At 49.6% G+C, this 21,801-nt stretch overlaps 1 protein-coding gene across 5 annotated transcripts in view; it reads left to right on the top strand.

The window, feature by feature from the left end:
• MVB12B (multivesicular body subunit 12B) overlaps positions 1-21,801 on the top strand; it is a 266,327-nt gene that overhangs the window by 142,517 nt on the left and 102,009 nt on the right. For 4 of the 5 annotated variants that reach the window (XR_010841852.1, XM_067040715.1, XM_059073140.2 and 1 more), the window contains 3 exons: positions 3,599-3,695; positions 11,987-12,116; positions 15,470-15,592. Coding sequence is in view for 4 of the 5 variants with exons in the window: in XM_067040715.1 (XP_066896816.1) it covers positions 3,599-3,695; positions 11,987-12,116; positions 15,470-15,592 (350 nt within the window). In the remaining variant the exon portion in view is untranslated. The remainder of the gene's footprint in view (positions 1-3,598; positions 3,696-11,986; positions 12,117-15,469; positions 15,593-21,801) is intronic. The other variant, XM_067040716.1, reaches the window with a different exon arrangement.

The following is a 21,801-nucleotide window of genomic DNA, read 5'->3' as shown; positions in this document are numbered from 1 at the left end:
GGTGGGTCCGAGCAGGTCCCTCAGGTCACGGTGCAGCCGAGGAGACCCCAGGAACAGGTCTGAAGGCCAGGTTGCCCTTCCAGATGTGGGGCTCGTGATCTTAGCGGTAGCGCCCTCTTGGCCCCATTCCTTCCCTCCCGTGTCCACATCCACATACAGTCCACTCTTGTCCCCTTTGTCCCTGGAGCTCACCTAAACGTTTTTTGAAGCTAGTCGTATTCTTAGCTTTTGTCACCTCTTTTCTGCCCCCTGGCTGCCCTTTCTGCAGAAGGTCCGTGTGTTCACTGCTGCTCAGGGCTCTGAGGACCCCCTCCTGAGGGCTGAGCGTCTCGTTCACACCCTCACTCTGCCCGGTGGTTTCATGTGTTCACTCCTGGTCTCCACTCAGCCTCAGCCTCTCCTACCGAAGAGGAGACCCTGGCCGCAGAGGACAGCTGCGATCTCATTGGTCATTTTTGATTTCTGTTTTTGTTGCATTTCCTTGAAGGCCGTGGGGTGTCGGTACTCTAGGCCAGAAGAGCCCCTGATCCCTTGGAGTGGGGACAATGACAAGTTTCAAAATGATGCAGAGAAGTCACTGGGGCTTGTTAATTTTAGGTGTCACGGGGAAGTGGATGATAGAAAATACACCGATATAGTCAGCATCTGTCGAACGTTCAGGAGATGTTCCTTGAGTGCCTACTATGCATGTCTTGCTCCGTGAGGGCTGGGCAGACGTGGGGAGGTGGGTGTGGTGAGGCGATGTAAGATGAGGACAAGGGCAGTGGGAGAATCCTCTGCCCCTCTTCTGAGGCAGTAAGGGAATTAGGTGCGTTTTATTTTCAGAAGAGGAATGAATGGGTCCTATAGTGAGATCCAGAGGGATACAGCTGAAGGGGTGGCAGGGGCCCACTTGCCAGCCCAGGATTAGAGCAGGAATAAGGCATATTTTAATGTTACAGCTGGTCTGTCCCGGCCCTGCTGTCAGAGCCAAGACTTTGCATGACATAATTTTTTACAACTGCAAAGGAGGGATGTGGAATCTCAAAACTGGACAGATTCTTAATTTTAGGTGACTTGAGACTCCCTGTGTAGGAGTTTGGGGAGACTCCTTTGGAACCTAAATTCCTTTCCCCCAATAATGCTGTTAATACAGAAACCTGGCTTTGGAGTGACATTGCTTCCTGGGGAAGGATTGAGATTAATTGCACTTTTCATGCCCTGTACTTTCTGCATTACCTGTAATAATAATGTACATAGATTAGGTAGGGAGGATATTAAACAGAAGAATTTATGAACATTTGAATATTAAGTTGGTTATCTGTGGCTACCTTAAATGCAAGGTTGTCAAAAATAATTACAGTATACTAGCAAATACTGGCTACCAGAGACAATATAAATACCCTGAGTCAGTGCATATTGGGCTTTTGGCATGGATCATTTGCTCAACAAGGATTGGGAATACGTTCTTCATATTTATGAGGAGGAAATGAAAGAGAGCACGGGATGGGGGAGGGGAGAGGAACAAGCAAAATTAATGGTGTCGCAGACTTACTGTATTAAACCCGGTGCAGCGGCAGCCCCTGCACGGAGGGACCACTCCCGGGCTTCGGGAAGCTCTGACAGTGCAGGCTCCCATTCCATATGCACAGGAGGGGGTTTTTTCATGCTTTTTTTTAATGGCCGCACCACTGATGTTCTGGTTTTATGATCAGGGACATTTGTAGAGTGTGGAGTGTGAGGTCGCTAAGTGGTTTGCAGTTGACTTCTGTAAAACCCAATTTGTCAGGTAGAAGACGTTTGAGAAGGGTATTGATGAACACCCATCCATCTATGGGGCAGGAAAACATACCCAGTTGTCAATTTCTCAATGCAGAAAACAGTGATGACATGGGAAAGCAACTGCCATGAGAAAACAATTATGATGGATTAGATCAGGTGATTCTGAAAGCAGCTGATGCTTGCGAGTTGGGTTAATGGTTCAAACCCTTCCTCCACAGTCAGAGATTTATTCCGCATCCGTGAGGGTTCCGCTTTCCACTTGCTGCGCTGGTCTGTGCCTTGTTTTCTCCAGACCCAGCTACCTGAAATGTCATAATGTTCATTAAATCCTCGGCAAATACCATATTTCTAGAGAAACAGTTTTGTGACCACAGTGCCGAGAAAACACTGGTCATAGTTTACACTTGACATTTTGACCTTCGTGGTTAAATTTCAAGAATTTATTTCATTTGTGTACTTTTGGTTTATAGTACATTTATTAAATATACTTTTAATACATCTAGTGATATTGTTTAGATTCATCATCCAAGCAAATCCAATTTGATTTCCGATTCTGAGTGACCCACCCAGTTAAAAATGTACCAGGAAACATTAATTTATTCAGCAGATAATTATTGAGCACCTACTGTGTGCCCACATCTATGCTAGGCTTGGATATATAGTAGTAGCAGAGATAGTTTTGGTCCTCATGGCTCTCAAGCTCTAGTGGGGAAGCAGATATTAAAGAAAAACCTCACAAATATGTCATTATAAATTGATATGAAGGAAAACTGTGAGTGCCGAGAGAGGACATAGCGTAGAGTTTGGATGATAGGAATTCCCTGACTGGCTTTCAGGGATGGCGTTGGCGCTGCGCAGGATGGGGTGGGGCACAGAGGCGGGGGGGGGGGCACACCCTTCTCTGAGCAGGACGGGAACGCCGCCTGAGGAGTTGCTGTGCAGGGCAAGGTGCTGGGGTCGTCCGGGAACGCAGAACAGGTAAACTGGAGAGTGTGCTCATGGGCACCTGTGGGGATGAGGTGCTTCTGGAAGGTGAGCCTTCCAAGTGCATTGCTCGTATCCTAACAGGAGAGATTGGGGATCAGAAGGCGTCATTCTTTTTTTAACTGAAGAATTTAATGAAATCTCCGAGGTGGGCCCACACACCTAAGTTGTAGGGTAGATCGCTTTAGAGCTTGTTTCCAACTCGAAGTGTGGGCTGCGAGTGCCAGTGCATTTGCAGAGAATTCTCTCTTGCAACTGCAGGATGGCGTGCTGTCTTCGAAGATATTTTTGCACCGGTTACGGAAACTGCGCACCGTGGACCCCGTGCACTGCCACTAAGTAGAAGCTATAAGAGGCCCTGGTGCGTGTCATTTTAGAAGATGTGTAATATGCGGCAGCAGGGCTTTTCACTGCGTATTAGTTTATGATTCGTGGTTTTACAGACTGTGTCCAGCCACCGGAGTGTGTGTCAGTGTGCAGAGTGGCGGCCACTTAGGAGTGTGATTGGCTCTCTGTTAGGCTGAGATACAGCTCTCCCTGTGCGGCGACCGCCCCGGCAATGTGTTCTTTCTAAACCTGCTGCCCCAAGAGCTGATGCTCGGGGCTCATCGTGCGAGCCAAGGCCACATCTGAGTGAGTGGCTTTGAGGTTCTGCAGATGAAACTCCTCCCCGGGGGCCACCCGAGTCCCCGCGTAACTGCTGGGGAACATTAAATGACACCTCCTCTAATTAACCTGCTGTCGTAAAGCTGCACGAGTCTCGTGTTAAATGTGCATTTTGAAGCCAAAAATGGCAAACCCACCACAGGCATGTTCAGATTAATCATCTGTATCTCCTTTCTTTCTTCCCAAGAGCCATTTAGGGAACGTGTTAGTGGACATGAAGCTCATCGACATCAAGGACACGCTGCCTGTCGGCTTCATCCCGATTCAGGAGACGGTGGACACACGTGAGTCACCCCTTACTCCTTCTTGTCACGATGAGAATTTTCTTCCTCCAGGTATATCTTTAGGCATTTTTATGTGCATTTTTCTTCGGAAACATTTTCGGAGGCCTTACTGCGTGCCCCAAATAAACGCTGCTGCTTTTGACACATGCCGGACTTGGTTCTCCAGGGAGTTTTCAGCGGCCTGGGTAGCGGCATGTAAATGAGCGGAACGGCGCCCCCTGCGGAATCGGGCTCGCTCAGGAAGGGGACAGTGAAACCGGTTATAGTTTGTCCTTAGCCCATTCTCCGGTGCTGCTGAAGCCAAGCTTGGCGTGAGACCCAGAAGCAAAAGGAAAAAACCAAAAGCATGCAGGGAACACAAGTGCAATAGTATCCCCATTTTGGGCTCTTGGAGCACATAAGAAACGTCAGAACCAGCAAGACTGCAACTTAGAGTCCTCAGGATTCGAAATTGAGCGAAGCCTCTGATCCCTGAGCAACACAGAGCGGAAGGGACTGGCTGACACGTCAGAAGCTTCTCCACGTCGGAAGCTTCTTCGGGATCCTGGGGCACTTCGAGGTTCTTGTCATGCGCGCCAGTTATTAAATAGAGCTGGAAACCTCTGGGTAGTTGAGCCTCCTCATTTTGATGTGCTATAACTTGTTTTATTTTAAATTACTTAAGACCAATGTTAGGATATCCACAACAGTGATGCAGTAAATAAAAAACAAATACAGAGAATCCTTTCTTTATGACACATGATCCATTTATGAAACTCTGCATTTCACTTTTTTAAAAAAAATTTATTTGTTTATTTATTTTTGGCTGCGTTGGGTCTTCGTTGCTGCACGCGGGCCCTCTCTAGTTGCAGCGGGCGGGGGCTACTCTTCGTTGCGGTGCGCAGGCTTCTCATTGCGGTGGCTTCTCTTGTTGCAGAGCTCGGGCCCTAGGCGCGCGGGCTTCAGTAGTCGTGGCACGCGGGCTCTAGAGCGCAGGCTCAGTAGTTGCGGCGCATGGGCTTAGTTGCTCCATGGTATGTGGGATCTTCGTGGACCAGGGCTCGAACCCGTGTTCCCTGCATTAGCAGGCGGATTCTCAACCACTGCGCCACCAGGGAAGTCCCTGCATTTCACTTTTTTGTCACACATAACTTTATTTTTCCATAGTTAGCCCCATTTTGGACCTACTTTTTTTTTTTTTTTTTTTTTTTTTTGCTGTTTTCTTGCAAGCATTTCTTATGGACCAGACTTTCCATATTTACACAGACCCCACATAGCTCTTATTTTAATGAAACAAGTGGATTCCATTGTGTAGCCTACTTTTCTTAATACTCTCCTCACTTTTAGACATTGGGCTGCTTTTGTTTGTTATTGACATGTATTAGCTAATAATTGTGATAGTTGGTATTTAGTAAGTCTTTACTGTGTGCTGAATGCTCTACATACCTGATCTCATTTAATCTTCAGAAGACCCCCTATTTGGAGATGGGTATTATTATACCAATTTCACATATGAGAAAAATGAGGCACAGTAACTACTTAGGGACTAAAGAGCTTATCTGAGGTTACACATCTAGAAGTGGGGGAATAACTAGGTTACACACACAAGCGTGACTCCCCACACCTAACCGTAGTGCCACTCTGTAAAAGCACGTGTTTAAGCACCTTTTACCAGTAGATTTTATATATTTACGTATTGGAGTTTGGGGATAACAGCTTTCTTGAGGTGTAAGTCACATACCATACAATTTACCCATTTAAAGTTACAATCCAATGGTTTTTAGTATATTCGCAGAGCTGTGCAACCCTTGCCACAGTCAATTTTAGAACATTTCATCACCCCAAAAGAGACTGTACCCGTTAGCAATCACTCTCCATTTCTCCCGAGTCCTCACCTCCCTACCCCCCTGCCAGCCCTAGGCAACCACTAATCTACTTTCCGTAGAGATTCGCCTATTCGGAACATTTCATAGAAATGAAATTGTGTAATCTGTAGTCTTTTGTGTCTGGCTTCTTTCACGTAACATGATGTTTTCAAGGTAGGTTCATGTTGTAGCATGTCAGCACTTCATTCCTTTTTTTACTGCCAAGTAATATTCCATTATGTGGATATACCATTTTGATTATCCATTCAATGGATGGATATTTGGGTTGTTTCACTTAGGGTTATGAATAATGCTGCTTTGAACGCTGATGCACAAACTTTTGTGTGGCCAGATGTTTTCATTGCTCTTGGGTATATACCTAAGCGTGGAATTGCTAGGTCATATGGTAACTCTATATTTAACTTTTCGAGAAGCTGCCAAACTGTTTCTCACAGGAGCTGTACCCCTTTACATGCCAGCCAGCAGTGTTTGGGGGTTCCAGTTTCTCCACATCTTCAACACTTGTTATTGTCATTCTTTGTACTTCTCACCATCTTAGTTGGTATGCAGTGGTCTCTCATTGTGATTTTGATTTGTGTTTCCCTTACGGCTAATGATGTTGAACATTTTTTTATACGCTTATTAGCCACTTGTATATTTTCTCTGGAGAAATGGCTATTCTAATTCTTTGCCCATTTAAAATTGGGTTTTCTTTTTATGATTGAGTTGTAAAAATGTTTTAATATATTCTCAATATGTCCTTTATCAGTTATATGACTTGCAGAAATTTTCTCCCATTATGTGGGTTTTCATTTCACTTTTTTTCTTTTTTTTTTTTTCTTTCTTTTTTTAAATTGAGGTATAGTTGATGTACAGTTATTCCATTTTCTTTTTTTTTTTCTTTTTTTAAATTGAGGTATAGTTGATGTACAGTTATTCCATTTTCTTTTTTTTTTTTTTTTTTTTTTTTTTTTTGTGGTACGCGGGCCTCTCACTGTTGTGGCCTCTCCCGTTGCGGAGCACGGGCTCCGGACGCGCAGGCTCAGCGGCCATGGCTCACTGGCCCAGCCGCCCCGCGGCGTGTGGGATCTTCCTGGACCGGGGCACGAACCCGTGTCCCCTGCATCGGCAGGCGGATTCTCAACCACTGCGCCACCAGGGAAGCCCCTCCATTTTCTTGATGTTGTCCTTTGAAACACAAAAGTTTTTTTATTTTGGTGGGGTTCCATTTATCTATTTTTTTTTCCCTTTGTTGCTCATGCTGTTGGAATCATACCCAAGAAACCATTGCCAAATCCAAGGTCACCAAGATTTATGCCTGTGTTTTCTTCTAAGAGTTTTATAGTTTCAGCTCTTTCATTTATGTCTTTGATGCATTTTGAGTTAAAGTTTGTGAACGGTGCAAGATAGGGGTTCAGATTCGTTCATTTTTAAAAAATTTTTTATTGAAGTATAGTTGATTTAAACAAATGTATTCTTTTGCATGTGAGTAGCCAGTTGTTCCAGCACCATTTGTTGTAAAGACTGTTCTTTCCCCCATTGCATTGTCTCAGCATCCTTGTTGAATACCAATTGACTATAAGCATGAAGGTTTGTTTCTGGTCTCCGAGTTCTTCCATTGAGCTGTGTATGTCTTTCCTTAGGCCAGAACCGCACAGTCTTGGTTACTGGAGCTTTGTAGCGGGTGTTGAAACCAAGTGGTATGAGTCCTCCAACTTGATTCTTCTTTGTCAGGATGATTTTGGCTATTCTGGGTCCCTCAAATTTCCGTATGACTTCTAACATTAGTCAGTTTCTGCAAAGAAGCCAGCCGGGATTTTGATAGGAATGGGTTGAATCTGTAGATCAGTTTGAACATGTATAGATTTTGAATGATTTCCTTGTGATACGTTTACAAGTATTTGGGGCTGCTGGGTCATATGTCCTCTACGGCCTGCTCCCAACCTTCGTCTACGGTACGGGTCCCCAGGCTTTTTGGCACCAGGGACCGGTTTCGTGGAGGACAGTTTTTGTCGGGGGGAGGGAAGGACGGTTCAGGCGGCGACGCGAGCGACGGGCAGGGGCAGATGAAGCTTCGCTCGCCCGCCCGCCGCTCACCTCCTGCCGTGCGGCCCGGTTCCTAACAGGCCGCGGACCGGTACCGGTCTGTGGCCCGGGAGTTCAGGACCCCTGCTCTGCAACGTACTTCCTACCTTCAAGCACCCCGTGCTTTACCCAGACCGAGCCACTTACTGTGCCCTCTTCATGCTCCTTTCTTTTCTGGCTGCATATGTATCGTGGTTGGTTTCCCCGCCTGAATGCCCCTCCCTCACCTCTGCATAGCCACACCCCATGTCTTTCAAGGGGGAGCTCAAGACTGCGTGAGACAGCCTCTGATCCCTAGATGTGAGTCTGAAGCAAGCTCTCTCTCTCCTCTCCCCAGTCAGCCGCAGTGGATGTGTGTCTGCTGTAGGCACCGCAGGCTTTGGGATAGAAAGATGAGCCTGGGAAGAGAGCCCACAAGGAGCTTGGTCTAGCGGGTGGCTGTAATCAGCTGGAGGTCAGGGTCCCCGTCTGCCTCCTTTACCGCTTTTCACCTGCCTGGCACAGCACACGTGTGTTGAAGGGAGGGAGGAGAGTAAGCAAATGCGAGTGACAGTGGTGGGAAGCCAAAGGGAGTGGTCGATTCTGCTTCTTGAGTTCCCATCTTTACCTCTGTTAGGACAGCCCGCACCAGGCATAATGGGAAGAACTCGGGCTCTGGAGCCAAACTCGCCTACTATTGAGTCTGGCTCTGCCACTTGCAAGTGAGCGACGCTGGGCAAATGACTTCAGCCTCCTGGGCCTCAGTTTCCTCAAATTGGGGGGGGGGGGATATTTACCTGTTTTCTTCATGTCTTTGCTACTTAACTTTCTTTGAGGGCAAGATCCGTGTTTAATTCATCTTTGAATCACCTAAGGTAGACCTGCCGTACACAGTGCCTTGGTCAGAGGATGGGCTCAATAAAGATAAGCTTTATTATCCTCTGTTGCCAAATTAACTTCCAGGAATACCAATTCGTGTTGCCACTAATGATACCGGCTTGTACCTGTTTCCCGCCGGCCTGCCAGCATAGGCTTTACATTTTTTATTTAGTTTTACTATCTAATTTTATTTAATTTTCACTTATTATTTATTAGCAAAGCTGAATATTTTCACAAGTGTTTGCTTGCTACTTTCGCTTATTCTTGTATGAATGGTCTCTTTAAGAACTAAAATTGCCTTGTAGACTTTTTGTATTAATTTCCTACTTTTCCCCTGTGTTTTTCATAGTTTTAAAATTTGCATTGTCGTTCGTTTTTCACAACTAAGTGGCTTAAAATGTCTTTCTATTGATATACTGTAGAGCCAAGGGAGTTCTCATTCTGCATTTTCCTCTCAATTTGTTGAACCAGTCGAGCAAGGAGGCCCAGGGCCAAGTCCTGGTCTAGCTGCCGTGGGGCCCCAGTGATCCTGGGAAGTCCCCCCACCATGACTGGGGGTGCCCTGGTTGCTGCCCCATGGACATTCTGAGGTCGGGTCCTGGCACCTCCAACAAGTGTCTTATCACACAAGGAAGGGTGAGTTTAGGGTCGCCTGTTCATTTAGGGTCATGCGGTCATTCCTGGAGCCTTTACCCAGGGACAGGTGAGCTCAAGCTGACCAGATAAACCTGTGGTCAGCTCTGTGATGTTTGAGAGCATTTAGGGTCCTGATTTTATAAAATCAGCCAGAAAGATGAGACTCGTGTAATTAATTTAAAATGCGGTTTGTTGCAATCTGTATAGCACTTAAAAACTGGAAGACTGTTTGTTTTAGTAAAGTGCTGTGTCCTTTCTCTGTGTTCATTAGCATGACTGAACACATTTCTGTAGACTCTGTATGTTTACTTAAAATCAGGCCTGTTTAAGCATGTGTAATCAGTGGCTCCATCTCTGACCCCGAGTTTGCTGGGGATGGAAGAATGGAGCAAAGAGCAGCTGGCAAAGCAAGTACATAAAATACCTGCATCTTAATTTACTTTGAGGAAAGGTCTCTCCTCCTTCATACTTTCAAAGGCCAGATCTTACGAGCTCATAGTTTTTGAAGCTACAGGGTTGCTGTGGACAGTTTACCCCCAGTTACCACCCCTGCCTTCTTGGATACAATATTTGGGGTCTGGATTCAGTATCCAGTATTATTACTCATAGCTGGTAGATCTGATCTAGCCCTCAGTTTCCTCACTAGGAAAAGAGCCCACAAAGTTTCTGAGTTTCCATCTGGTTCCCCCAGAATATCAGCACCTGATTCTAATCTCCCCTTGGTAAAATCAAGACCAGCAGCAGGGCTGCACTTCCCTCTTTATCCTGCTCCCTGATTTAAAAGTGCTTATTTCCTGCCACAGAGCTGAAAGTTCTTGAAAATCAATGCCAAACACTGACACGAATTGTGTGCCAGAGGCTTACTCACAATAATACGGTAAGAACATCCATGGCTGTTCTTTACTGAGCACTTACTGTGTGCCAGGCACTGGGCTGAGGGAAGCATATGTGTCGTCACATTTCATCCACCCAGTGTCCCTTTGGCCTCAGGTTGCCTTAACTCCCTTTTACCGACAAGTCACTTGCCTAAGATTCTGGTGCTGGATAATGGTGGAGCTGGAATTTCATCCCAGGTCTATCCGACTCATGTACTGAATGGCTGCAGTGGATTGAAAGTCATGTTTAAAAACCACAAATGAACAAACAAAGAACACGTGGGTGGTTGTTCACCTTTGGTACCAGCTCATCACTCTAAGACTTGATGAATGAAAGGATCACATATTTATCTCTCCTTCCCTGTAACAAAGCAGGTTTCAGGGAGACCAGGTAGTTGAAAAATAAGATGTTTTTTATATAGAAAAATTCCGGCTAATAAATGCAGAAGGAACGACAGTTAGAAAATCACTATGTTGACGGCTTTAATGAGATTATGAATCTAGGCAACAGTCATCAGGGGATGAGAAAACCTCATGAGCACGGATGTTGGGGACTTTATAACTGAGGTGCCAACAGCAGCGGAACCTACCGAGGGTGGCCCAGCTGAGCTCCAGGCCGCATGTGTGACACCGTCGGATGTACGTTGCATCACCTGTGAAGTGCTCCTGCCTAATCGGAATCGAATCGAGCCTTTCACTCCGCCGGTTTACAGGAAGCACAGGGGGTGACCTGAGCTCTCCATGCTCTCAGTGCCCTGAAGATAAAGGGAGGGTGGAGAGGTTGCCACAGAACAGAAGAGGCCTAGCAACCCAATGCAGTGCACAGACAGCGTTTGGCTCTTGGTCCAGACAAACCAACAGTTAAATGACACTTTTGAGATAATGGAGAAAACTTGAGTATAGACTCTTGGATGGTATTAAGGAATCATTGTTCGTTTTGTTAGGAATGATAACAGTCATGGTAAAAAATAATAATAATTTTTTTTAAAAAAAGCCTAAAAAAAAAAAAAAAAAAAAAAAAGTTAGGGGCTTCCCTGGTGGCGCAGTGGTTGAGAGTCCGCCTGCCAATGCAGGAGACACGGGTTCGTGCCCCGGTCCGGGAGGATCCCACGTGCCGCGGAGCGGCTGGGCCCGTGAGCCATGGCCGCTGAGCCTGTGCGTCCGGAGCCTGTGCTCCACAACGGGAGAGGCCACGACAGTGAGAGGCCCGCATACCGAAAAAAAAAAAAAAAAAAAAAGCCTGCCATGGATGCCTACTGAGATATTGGTGGGTGACATGCCATGGTGTTGGGGAGTCATTGTAAATCTCCAGCAAAGCTGAGGGGGGTGGGGGAAGGAGATGAAACCAGGTCACCCATTGTTGACAGTGTTAAAACCGGCGGATGGGAACGTGTGGATTCATCTTAACCGTTCTCTCTGTTTGGGGGAATGTTTGAAAATGTCTGTAATAAAACGTGAAAAAGGACTTCCCTGGTGGCCCAGCGGTCGAGACCCCGTGCTTCCAACTGCAGGGGGCGCGGGTTAGATCCCTGCTTCGGGGAACTAAGATCCCACATGCCGTGTGGCGTGGCCAAAAAGTAAAAAATTTAAAATATAAATAAATAACTATATATATTTTTTTAAGTGGAAAAGAGAAAAGACCATGTAGTGAAACGTGTTGACGCTCAGGGTGTCCGTGTGTTTGTATCTGATGGCTGGAGCGGCAGGCAGGTGGTGGTCGTGGGTTTATTCCAGGATATGCTCCTTGCAGAGGTGTGGGTGCCCCGTGGGCCCCTTCTGGGCAGGGGTTGTCGGGGGTCACACATTCCCCGAATGCAGAGCAGGGCGACTGGGCCTGTCCACTGCAGCCCTGCGTCCAGCCCTTCTTCCGGGCGACTTGGACGGCCGGTCACTTCCACCGCCGGGAAGGGCACGTGACAGGAGACATGGCGTTGAAAACGGAGACGTGGGCACCTCTGGAGGACTCATCCCTTTTTTTTGTCCTTTCCTTCAGAGGAAGTGGCTTTTAGGAAGAAGAGGCTGTGCATTAAATTCATCCCACGGGATTCAACCGAAGCTGCCATTTGTGACATTCGGGTCATGGGCCGGACCAAGCAGGCCCCTCCTCAGTACACGTTCATTGGGTAAGTGTCAACGGCCCCGGTCTCACCTCTGCTGTCTGCTGAGAGTATTCAGGTCTCCCCTGGGGACCGGGTCCTGAGACCTTCTCTGTGGACCCGTGGGCTCAGCCTCTCATCAGCCTCTGGCCTTAGCTCTCCTTGCTGCCCTTCCTACCTGGGAGGCCGCGGGTTCGGGACACCACGCTCCTGACCAGTATTCAGAAGTTCTAGAATCCATTGGCCTTGGTCTTGACTGATCTCACTGGGGTCACGTGCACCCTGAGCCCGTCGCTGCTACCAGGAAAGTGTCAATCTCTTTTTTTTTTTTTTTTTTTCTTTATTGGAGTATAATTGTTTTACAATGGTGTGTTAGTTTTTCCTTTACAACAAACTGAATCAGTTATACATATACATATGTTCCCATATCTCTTCCCTCTTGCATCACCCTCTCTCCCACCCTCCCTATCCCACCCCTCTAGGTGGTCACAAAGCACAGAGGTGATCTCCCTGTGCTATGCGGCAGCTTCCCACTAGCTATCTAATTTACATTTGATAGTGTATATATGTCCCTGCCACTCTCTCACTTCGTCACAGCCCACCCTTCCCCCTCCCCATATCCTCAAGTCCATGCTCGAGTAAGTCTGTGTTTCACTCCCGTCCTACCACTTATCTCTTCATGACACCTTTTTCCCTTAGAGTCCATATATATGTGTTAGCATACGGTATTTGTTTTTCTCCTTCTGAAGTGTCAGTCTCTGATTGACCAAGTCTGAGCTGAAGGTGGGGTCAGCTCCGTTGGAACTCAGGCACTGGGAATGAGGGGTGGCTGCTCCCCAGATACAGAGGGAAGGCAAAGGGTCAGAAGAGGGATGAAGGGATGCTGGATGGCCAAAAGATAATAGCTGTTCACCCATTATACTCGGTCGACTGAAATGCGGGTCTCTCAAATCAATAGTGTGGCTGAGGGTTTTCGGCCTCTTGGCCGGCTTTGCAATCTTCTTGCTTATCCCTGTGGGTCCCTACGTCATGGATGCGTTCTCCTACTTGGCTTTTGAGGTCGGCCTCCTGGATCTTGCTCATTTGAGCCCAGATCCTCCTCTTTACTCGAAAAGCCACGGCCTTTCCTTGAAGGCTGCTCACAGACTGGGTGATGAGAGAGAGAGCGAGAGAGAGAGAGCAAGAGAGAGAGCAAGAGAGAGAGCTGCGGTGTTTGCTTGAAGCACGTGGGGAGCGGGTGTCACAGAAATAGAGGTTATTTTCATCTTGGTGCACGATAGCTTGTTTGGACTCTTCAGCTATGGAATCGGATTCTCTGTCTCAAGATTTTGTGGTCCTTAAGAAGGACTCAGGCTTCCCTGGTGGCGCAGCGGTTAAGAATCCGCCTGCCGATGCAGGGGACACGGGTTCGTGCCCCGGTCTGGGAAGATCCCACATGCCGCGGAGCAACTAAGCCCGTGCGCCACAACTACTGAACCTGCGCTTTAGAGCCTCCGAGCCACAACTGCTGAAGCCCGCGCACCTAGAGCCCGTGCTCTGCAACAAGAGAAGCCACTGCAATGAGAAGCCTGCGCACAGCAACGAAGAGTAGCCCCTGCTCGCCGCAAGTAGAGAAAGCCTGCGCTCAGCAACAGAGACCCAACACAGCCATAAATTAATTAATTGGTTAATTATTTTAAAAAAGGACTCTATGATCATACCCTTTCTACACACTCAAAAATCCTGTTTTGCAACATGGTTTAAAGTCATTATGGAAACAGGATCATGGAAGTAGAAAATAGCTAAGAAAATAACCATAATTCAGGTATCTTAGAAACAGCCATTTACATACAAATAGTAGAAACCAACAATTTAATCCTTACTACATGTATTATGTATATTCAGTTGCTATGTGTATTCAGTTCTTTAAAATTACACACTATGCTACTTTAAAAGATTCAATTTTTAACCAATTTAAACAATTCTAAAGAATAGGTTTTTACCATATATGTCTTGGTAATCAAAACTAGAATCCTTTTTTTTATATCATTTTGAAAAGATTGCTAAATAAAGTATATTTTTGTTTCATCTTGGGGCAAAAATTCTTTTCCAGAGGAAGACAATACCAGTGTTGTGGTTGTTTTTTTGCGGTGCGCGGGCCTCTCACTGCTGCAGCCTCTCCCGTTGCGGAACACAGGCTCCGGACGCGCAGGCGCAGCGGCCACGGCTCACGGGCCCAGCCGCTCCGCGGCACGTGGGATCCTCCCGGACCGGGGCACCAACCCGCATCCCCTGCCTCGGCAGGCGGGCTCTCAACCTCTGTGCCCCCAGGGAAGCCCTCCAGTGTTATTTTTAAGGAAAGAGAATTCAGTGTTCAGAACTCTGTCACTTTTTCTTAAAAGTGGGCACAGTTCCAGAGGTTACTTTGCAAAGGTCTGGGGTTGTCAGACTGGGAACAGCTCCTCCAAGGCCTGACTGTGGCCTGACACCAAGAGGCGGCAAAATCAGTGCAGCTGATTGGAATCATCCATCTGATAAGACACGGCTGTGGTTCAGAATAGTTCCGCGGTGTACTGAGAGGCTACCCGAAGAATCCTCTGAGCAAATCTGTTCTCGTGTTTTGGAGGGATGATCTTCCTCTCCATCCCAATGTGAGGTTCTGTGGGGCAGCTGAGCAGCTGGACGTTGATGTGTCTAAAATAATCCTGTTACAGTTCCTGCGAGTATGCCTGTCTCATAAACACTTGTGACCGTGGGGCATGGGCCCGGGCTGCGGGGGGCGGTGTGCGGATCAAGTAACAGGAACCCTGATGTGGCACCCGTCGGGCCCTGTTGTCACCACCCTTAGTTGTGGTGGTTCATGGGGCACGTGCCTCGGGCTCTGTGAAGATGTCTCACAGACTGACCCTGAGAATGAGGCTGACTACAGGTGACACCAGGCAGTGAAGAGCTTTATCCTGGGGGTGGGGCTGGTTCTCCCCATAGCTAAACGCCAGGCACACCTGTCAGCCCAGTGCCCTATCTGTCTCGCGCTAACCACACAAAGAACTTGAAGCAGATGATCGCACAGATACCCACAATGAAATGGCGGAATACAAAGAATTTTGCAGACCAAGAAGCAAGGAAAATGTTGATAGCATATAGTAGGAAGGCAGGCCCAGGGGTGGGGGGAGAAGATGGCCATGTCAGACGGGCCTGCCGAGTTGGGACAGTTGCCATCACGTTAGGCTTTGAACTGTGATGCCCAGAGCACAGAGGGAGGTGATGTAACCCACCTTCGTGGGCGAGAATCGATTCCCTGGCGTCTGAGGCTGTGATTCTCTTAAATGAGTTGGTTTGCTTTGTAGCTCGGGTAATTTTATGTTAAACGGTGCCATGAAGATTTCTCTTTTCTCCTAAAGGGAGTTGAACAGCATGGGGATGTGGTATCGAATGGGCAGAGTACCAAGAAATCATGACTCATCTCAACCCACGACGCCTTCCCAGTCATCAGCTGCTTCCACCCCAGCCCCCAACCTTCCCAGGTGAGGCCCTGCCAGTGGCATCTTGTTCTGTTATGCATGTCACAGAGTCATGTGGTCTTGGGTCCCACTGCGTAACATCTCAGAACCCCTCCACTTGGTATCTGCAGAAACGTTGCAGAAGCGATGTACCTTTAGAGGAGGTTTTACAAAGCCAGTTAGAAATCTTTGCGTTACGTGAACGTAAAAGCCATTCTGTATTCCATTGCACCTATTCTGCAGGCTTCTAAAATAGCAGAATATGCAACTTAAAATGGGCTTGTTATTCTCAAGAGCTCAGAGTTGCACACAGACACATGACTTGTAGCCACGCTGCTGGGAGTGCTGGCCATAAAAGGTGGAATTCCTTCTCTGCCTTGGCCAGCAACTCTTACAGCTCCAGGAGGGTTGGTAAGTAATTTTGTTCATTTCCATATTGTTCCTGTTCCCAAAGAGCTACAAACTAAGAGATAGGTACTTTGGGTAGGAGAGAATAGCAAGAAGTTTTTCAGGGGCTGTTAGTTTTAATAGTTGTTTCCACAGAGAAACTTGGGTGAGCAAACTGGTCTCTGCACCTGATTTTACCTGATTTGCGTTGGAGCAGAGTCAGGAGTGTCCTCAACACCTTCTGTCCGATCAAAAGCCTCTGCGTCATTAGCGGTAAATTATTTGAGGACAGGGAACAAACAGCAATGATAGACTAAGCTTGAGAAAGGGATTACAAAAGTAAATAAAACCAGTACGAAGTGGTGGTGAGGTGGTGCCATTCGGAGCTGGACGTGTAACACAAATGAGGACGGCTCTCAGAGCTTCCACGCGGGCAGTTCGAGGTGAGCAAAATCGGCCAGGAACAGGACAAAACCATTACTGGGTGCTTCCCCCTCCCCACGCCCCACGGTCCACACCCTGCCCCCGGGAGTCAGGGGAGAGGGTGGTATAGGCGGTCCCCTGTGCTCCGTTCCTCTGCTGGGCTTCCCGCTGCCTCGGACGAACGCGCAGTCGTGAGCCGGCAGCTCGGGGCCTGTCCTTCGGGGTGTCCTCTGGAAGACAGTCTGGCCTTTCTCACTCTCGACAGTTTCACAAACCAAGAGCGGTACTTAATCGAACCTACCCCTGCCATCGCCTGAAACTTGAGGAGTATTGACAGTTTTCAGTTTCACTTTGGTGTGAAGAGATATGACTAGCCGATGAGCTTCCCAGAGTTGCGAGTCTTTGGTTTAGGAGTCCAAGGCTCGCACAGCTCAGTTCAGCACTTTGGAGTTCCTTTCTCACCGCCCAGGCCACCGTCAAGGCTGCGATTCCCGTCACGTGCGCTCAGGGTCAGCTCAGGCCCATCGCCTTGGAGTGGTTCCAGCTGCTCCCTGTTGACGTGATATGGTCTGGAAGGGCCTAGAAATAGGCTCCTCCTCAGGGCAGGTTTTAACTTTCTGTGAGATAAAGGAAGAGCTCTGCTTCTCCAGTTAAGGCGGGAAGAGCGATCTCCCCAGAAGCTAGCCTAGCCGGTCAGCGTGGGCGCACAGGCTCTAGGAACTGAAGCCAGGGGACCCGAGAACACAGGCCACGGAGAGCCCACAGAACTGGAGATAGTGCGTGGGAACAAGCCTTGTGAGTCTTATGTATTTTATAACCTCTTGTTGTACAGTTTATGGTTTACAATGGCTGCAAGGAAATTGGATCAGTTTTGTTTTACTTGACAAATAAAGCAAATGTCAAAATAGTCAATATAAAATATTCTAATTTGACTGAGTTAAGTCAGCCAGTATGCAGTAGGATAATTGAATGTTACATTAATGCTTCTCAGTAAAAACCACTTATCTGTCCCAACCTCTCCTCTCTCACTGTGCAGTAATTTACAGGTGGCCTGTACACCTGCATGAGCCCCCTAATTCATCAGGGTTTTTTTTTTTATGTTCTTCAGTTTTTGTATTGTTCTCCTATTGTTTATCTTTAATAAGAAATGAAATGCTGATTTTTCAAATTTTCCACTGAAGATTTATGAAATGATGAGCATGTTATTCCGTGAGGCTTCAGATCCCTGTAATCTGTCCAGCAGAGGAACCTGACAGCTTTCTCTCTGGTGGTGAGCTGTGGCTGAGGCTTCTGTTTCTGTTGGGGGTTCTGCCGTGGGCCTGTAGGATGGAGGCCTCCAGGTCTGGATCCCAGGACTGGTCCTCTCGTCCTAGCCTCTTGCCCCCTTCCTGTTTTGTGCTTCTGTGCCTGTGCTCGTGTGGACACCTGTGCCTCAGGTGTGTCTCTCATCCCCTACCTCGGATGTCAGCGCAAATGCCGCCTCTCCCAGGAGGCCTTCCCTGAGTGCCCTGTGCCAGTGCCAGGCCCTCCCCTCAGAGCGCTTCTCAGCCGTTACACCTTCACTCATGTTGAAAACTCCTTCAAGGCAGGGACGGTGTCTAGTGCCTTTTATTTCCCAGAGCTCAGGCCAGGTGCAGGCATGTGTTCAGTTTTGCAACAAATGCTTCTCCAGCAGCCTCAGACCCTGGGCTGCAGCCTCTCCACTCCCACCCACAGACAGCTCCTGAGTCCCCGAAGACTCCTCAGGTTTTTCTGATTATGAGAGGACTACAAGCTTGTAGAAAACTGACAGAGTATAGAAAATAATGAAAAAAACGAATTCCGTCTCCAGTAAGCAAAGGCTCATAACCTTTGGCTGTATTTACTTCAAGTCATTTTTCGGTGTACTTTTTACATAGGCGATATCATATCACAAAGCAGCAAGTTTGTTTTTGCTGCTTCTTTCTCCTGTACTATTAAACCACAAGCATAAGAAATACCTCAGCTGTGGTCTTTGTGTGGACCCAGGGATCAAGTTGCAAAGCCCAGGCTGGGGAGAGAGTGCGGTGATGCAGCGCCCTCTACTGACCAGATTTGGAGGAGCCTGGAGGACACGCAGGCCGCTTCCCCTGCGGGGCCGCGGGGCCCTTTTCCCAGCCACCCCCCCCCCCGCCCCCCCGGGGGGAAGGAAGGGAGTCAGGGAGGGCCAGTAGCCGACCTTGTTGCCTTCTTGAGCCGGAGCTTGTGTCTGAAAAGCTAAAAATGTGCTCGCTGCCTACATTTCTTTCGTTGTCACTCGTGTATCAAAGACTTCCCTGTCAGTTTTTGGAGAGCTGTCATCCCCAGCTTATGTCAGACGAAAGGGGCGGCTGATGGAGTTTCTGTTGATGCGTCATCACCTGAGGCCCTCGTGGTCCTGGCAGAGCCGCCTTCCCTTTCCAGAGGCCGGTACTGCCCCTCGGAACGAGCACCTCCTGCCCGTTTCCTCCCTGTTGCTGCAGAGGATGCTAGTCGCGGGGCCGGGTGTGGCGTTGTCCTTGCAGGATGGGCAGCCCCCTTGCCTGTATCCAGTGAATGGGACACAGTGGTCGAAGTTCACGGCCAAAGGCAGGACAAGATGTGTTGGCAGAGCTCCTCTTCCTCACCCAGCGAGTCTTCTTCACACACACGTCTCTGCGCTCATTTCTTGACAGTTTTTGCCACGTGAAGAAGGGCACGCCACTTCTTCCGGGGGCCTGGAGCCTCCATTTCCCCCCTGGGCCCCAGCGCTGCCCCGTCCTCTGCCGTCTGCTTCACACACACTGATCAGCAGGGTGGGCCTGGCCTTGGGCATCGGGCGTGGTCCCACGTCCCCACCTCTCTCCCGGACAGGCCCCAGCTCTGCAAGTCGGCCTGGTGTGTGTGAGCAAACGTCGGGGTCCCTGGATTTGGGCTCTTCCGGTTGCTTCTTTGCTGCTGCCTTGGGGCACGTGCAGACAGAGGAAGCACCTTCCCCCTTCAGCCAGAGCAGCCCCCGCTCCTCTCCCACACACCGGCTCTCACATACGTTTCTGCGGGGAAGAGGAGGTTCAGCTTCTGCTGGAACGGGGGTCCGGAAAAGCTCGGGGAGGCAGGTGGGCTCGCGGTTGATGGAGTAACAGTAGCCCCAGAGTGTGGCGGAGTGAACGGTTCTGTGCCTTCCCACGAGGGGCCCCGGCGGGCCGCTGCCCCCCGGCTGGCTGAACAGCAGAACCCGTGGCTTGATAAAGACATCAGAGGCGTGCATATCAAATGTGCAGATGACACAGAGTGATTAGGGAGAGGTGATGTGCTGAGAGACAGAATCAATACTCCACATCTCCTCCACAGCCAGAACACCCTGCCGCGACCGGGGGGTGAAAGGTGGTGGGCGAAAATGGACAGGGCCCCCCAAGGTTCAAAAAGTCAACTGCTCGGGCACCGAACTGAGGAGATGTGGCTTAGCAGCGGTCCGTGCGAAGTAGCCGGGCTGGGCACGAGCTTGGGCGCCTCGAGTGCGGCCTGGCGTGCACGGTAGGGCACGCCCCCTGATCCGGCGTCCTGCGCCCGTCAGGACATCAGGAGGGTCGCGTCCACTGCCATGCACCACCTTGTCAAGGTTACCCGGCTCGAGCGTTGAGCCTGAGTGTGAGGCATCGCTGGGTTTCGATCTGAGTCAAGGCGAGGCAGCTGGCTTCAGATGTCTAAATGGTCACCGTGTAGAAGGGAAAGTAGAAGTGCTTCCAGGTGGGGCTGGGGCACTGGGAGCCCCTGAAGGCAAAATTAGATCAGGTGGGATGAAGTTATAAGGAGGTAGGTTTGGGCTTAACATTTTAAAAAATTAATAAAGAGAACTCCCCAAGGGTAAAAAAAAAAAAAAAAAACCCCGTGGCATTGAAGAAGCCGGCTTGCGAGGTCACGTGCACCCAATTGCTGGCAGTATTCAGGCAGCGTTTGGGTTTTCAGACCTTCAGTGGTTCTTGAAATGCATCCTATTCCCTAGCCCCACCCTCAGAAATACAGATTCAGCAGACCTGCACATTAGGGCCGCAGACACCTTGCCCCGGGCGGCTCTGGGAGCTCCAGCGGGCACCTGTCCCCCAGGCCTGCTCGCGCTGCTGTCGGCGCCTCCTCATCCTCCGACCTGCAGCCGGGCCTCCTCCCGCGCCCTGGAGCCGGCGTCAGGACGGAGCTCAGGGCCTGCAGGGTGGCCAGTGTGGCGCCCTCCCGAGGTTGAGGCACAGAGGCCCACGCGCTGCGGCCCGTGGCCCCTCCTTCCCGGCGTGGGCAGGCGGGAGCTCGCTCCGTGTCCAGCTGAAGCCAGCGGTCTGCACCCCAGAGTGCTGGCATGTCCGGGCCCTTCCCGGCTCTGTGGACAAGGCCTGGGCGGGGCCCCATGGCTCCGGCAGCGCCGCTCCACCCTCCCCGCTGGCCCGGGCTCCTGAGGGAGAAGCAGCCCCCTGAACTCTGCCCCCCAGACCTCAGGCCATGGGCTCCTCCGGTGACCCTTCTTCGCCGACACTGTCCGCCCCCCCCAGGAGAAAATGTCATCTTCCCTCGCAGAGGCACAGGGCGCGGCCTCCTGGGAGCCTCTCCCCGTGTCCGCTGGGGCTGAGCCCCCCTCATAAGGCGCGCGGCGCTGCTCTGAGTGGCTCAGGAATCTTCTGGTGACTTGTCAGCTTCCAGCAAGTTGTCAGTCACGGGTTCCGAAGTATGTTTCTTAGTGACAGTCATAATTGTACTTAACTTTTTGCGTGGATGTTATCAATCTGTGACAGACACTCTGGGAAACGGGGCATTTTGATGGCAGAAGATCTGTCACACGCATTTAGTCTTCCACTCGGGGACACCAGGATTCAGTCACAACTTCTGCACATCGATGTCAGGTTTTGAGAACAGAGATCCTCGCTGACCTCAGGAATCGTTTCGTCACTCCCATCCCAGGGCTGTCATCTGAAAGGTTAATAGCTCTTCCTAAAGGGCAGGAAACATCCCTCCGCAGAGCTGTAGCATTCAGGCCACGCACGTCCGGGCTTATCCCCGTCACATCCGTTGCCAGGAGCCTGTGGGCTGCCGTGCTCCGTCCTGGCCCCCCGACCCCACCTTCCCGCGGGTGTGGGATCCACTGGGCCACTTGATCCACCCACGGAATAAGCCAGCAGTGGGGACGGAGCCCTTGCCCACCGGCTGCAGTCCTGTCATCTGAGCTGCCAGGTGTGCTTGGGCTGCTTTCTGTCAGTGTTCAGTCATAAGATGCTCTTTGATCCACAGACGACATCTGTCACACACACACACACACACACACACACACACACGATTGTTGTGGCAGGACTTGAACGGGAGGCCTGGAGTTGCACAGATCAGGGAGGCTGCTCTCCCTTTCCTGCGAGGTGTCTGACCCTCCCTGAGCGGCGGCCGGCCTGGAGCGGGGGCATTTGCCCCGGAGG

The sequence above is a fragment of the Kogia breviceps genome, chromosome 8 (genome assembly GCF_026419965.1).
Source record: "Kogia breviceps isolate mKogBre1 chromosome 8, mKogBre1 haplotype 1, whole genome shotgun sequence".
Lineage (NCBI taxonomy): Eukaryota > Metazoa > Chordata > Mammalia > Artiodactyla > Physeteridae > Kogia > Kogia breviceps.
Note: the sequence above shows the minus strand (reverse complement) of the source record. Positions and strands in the feature narration are given on the sequence as shown.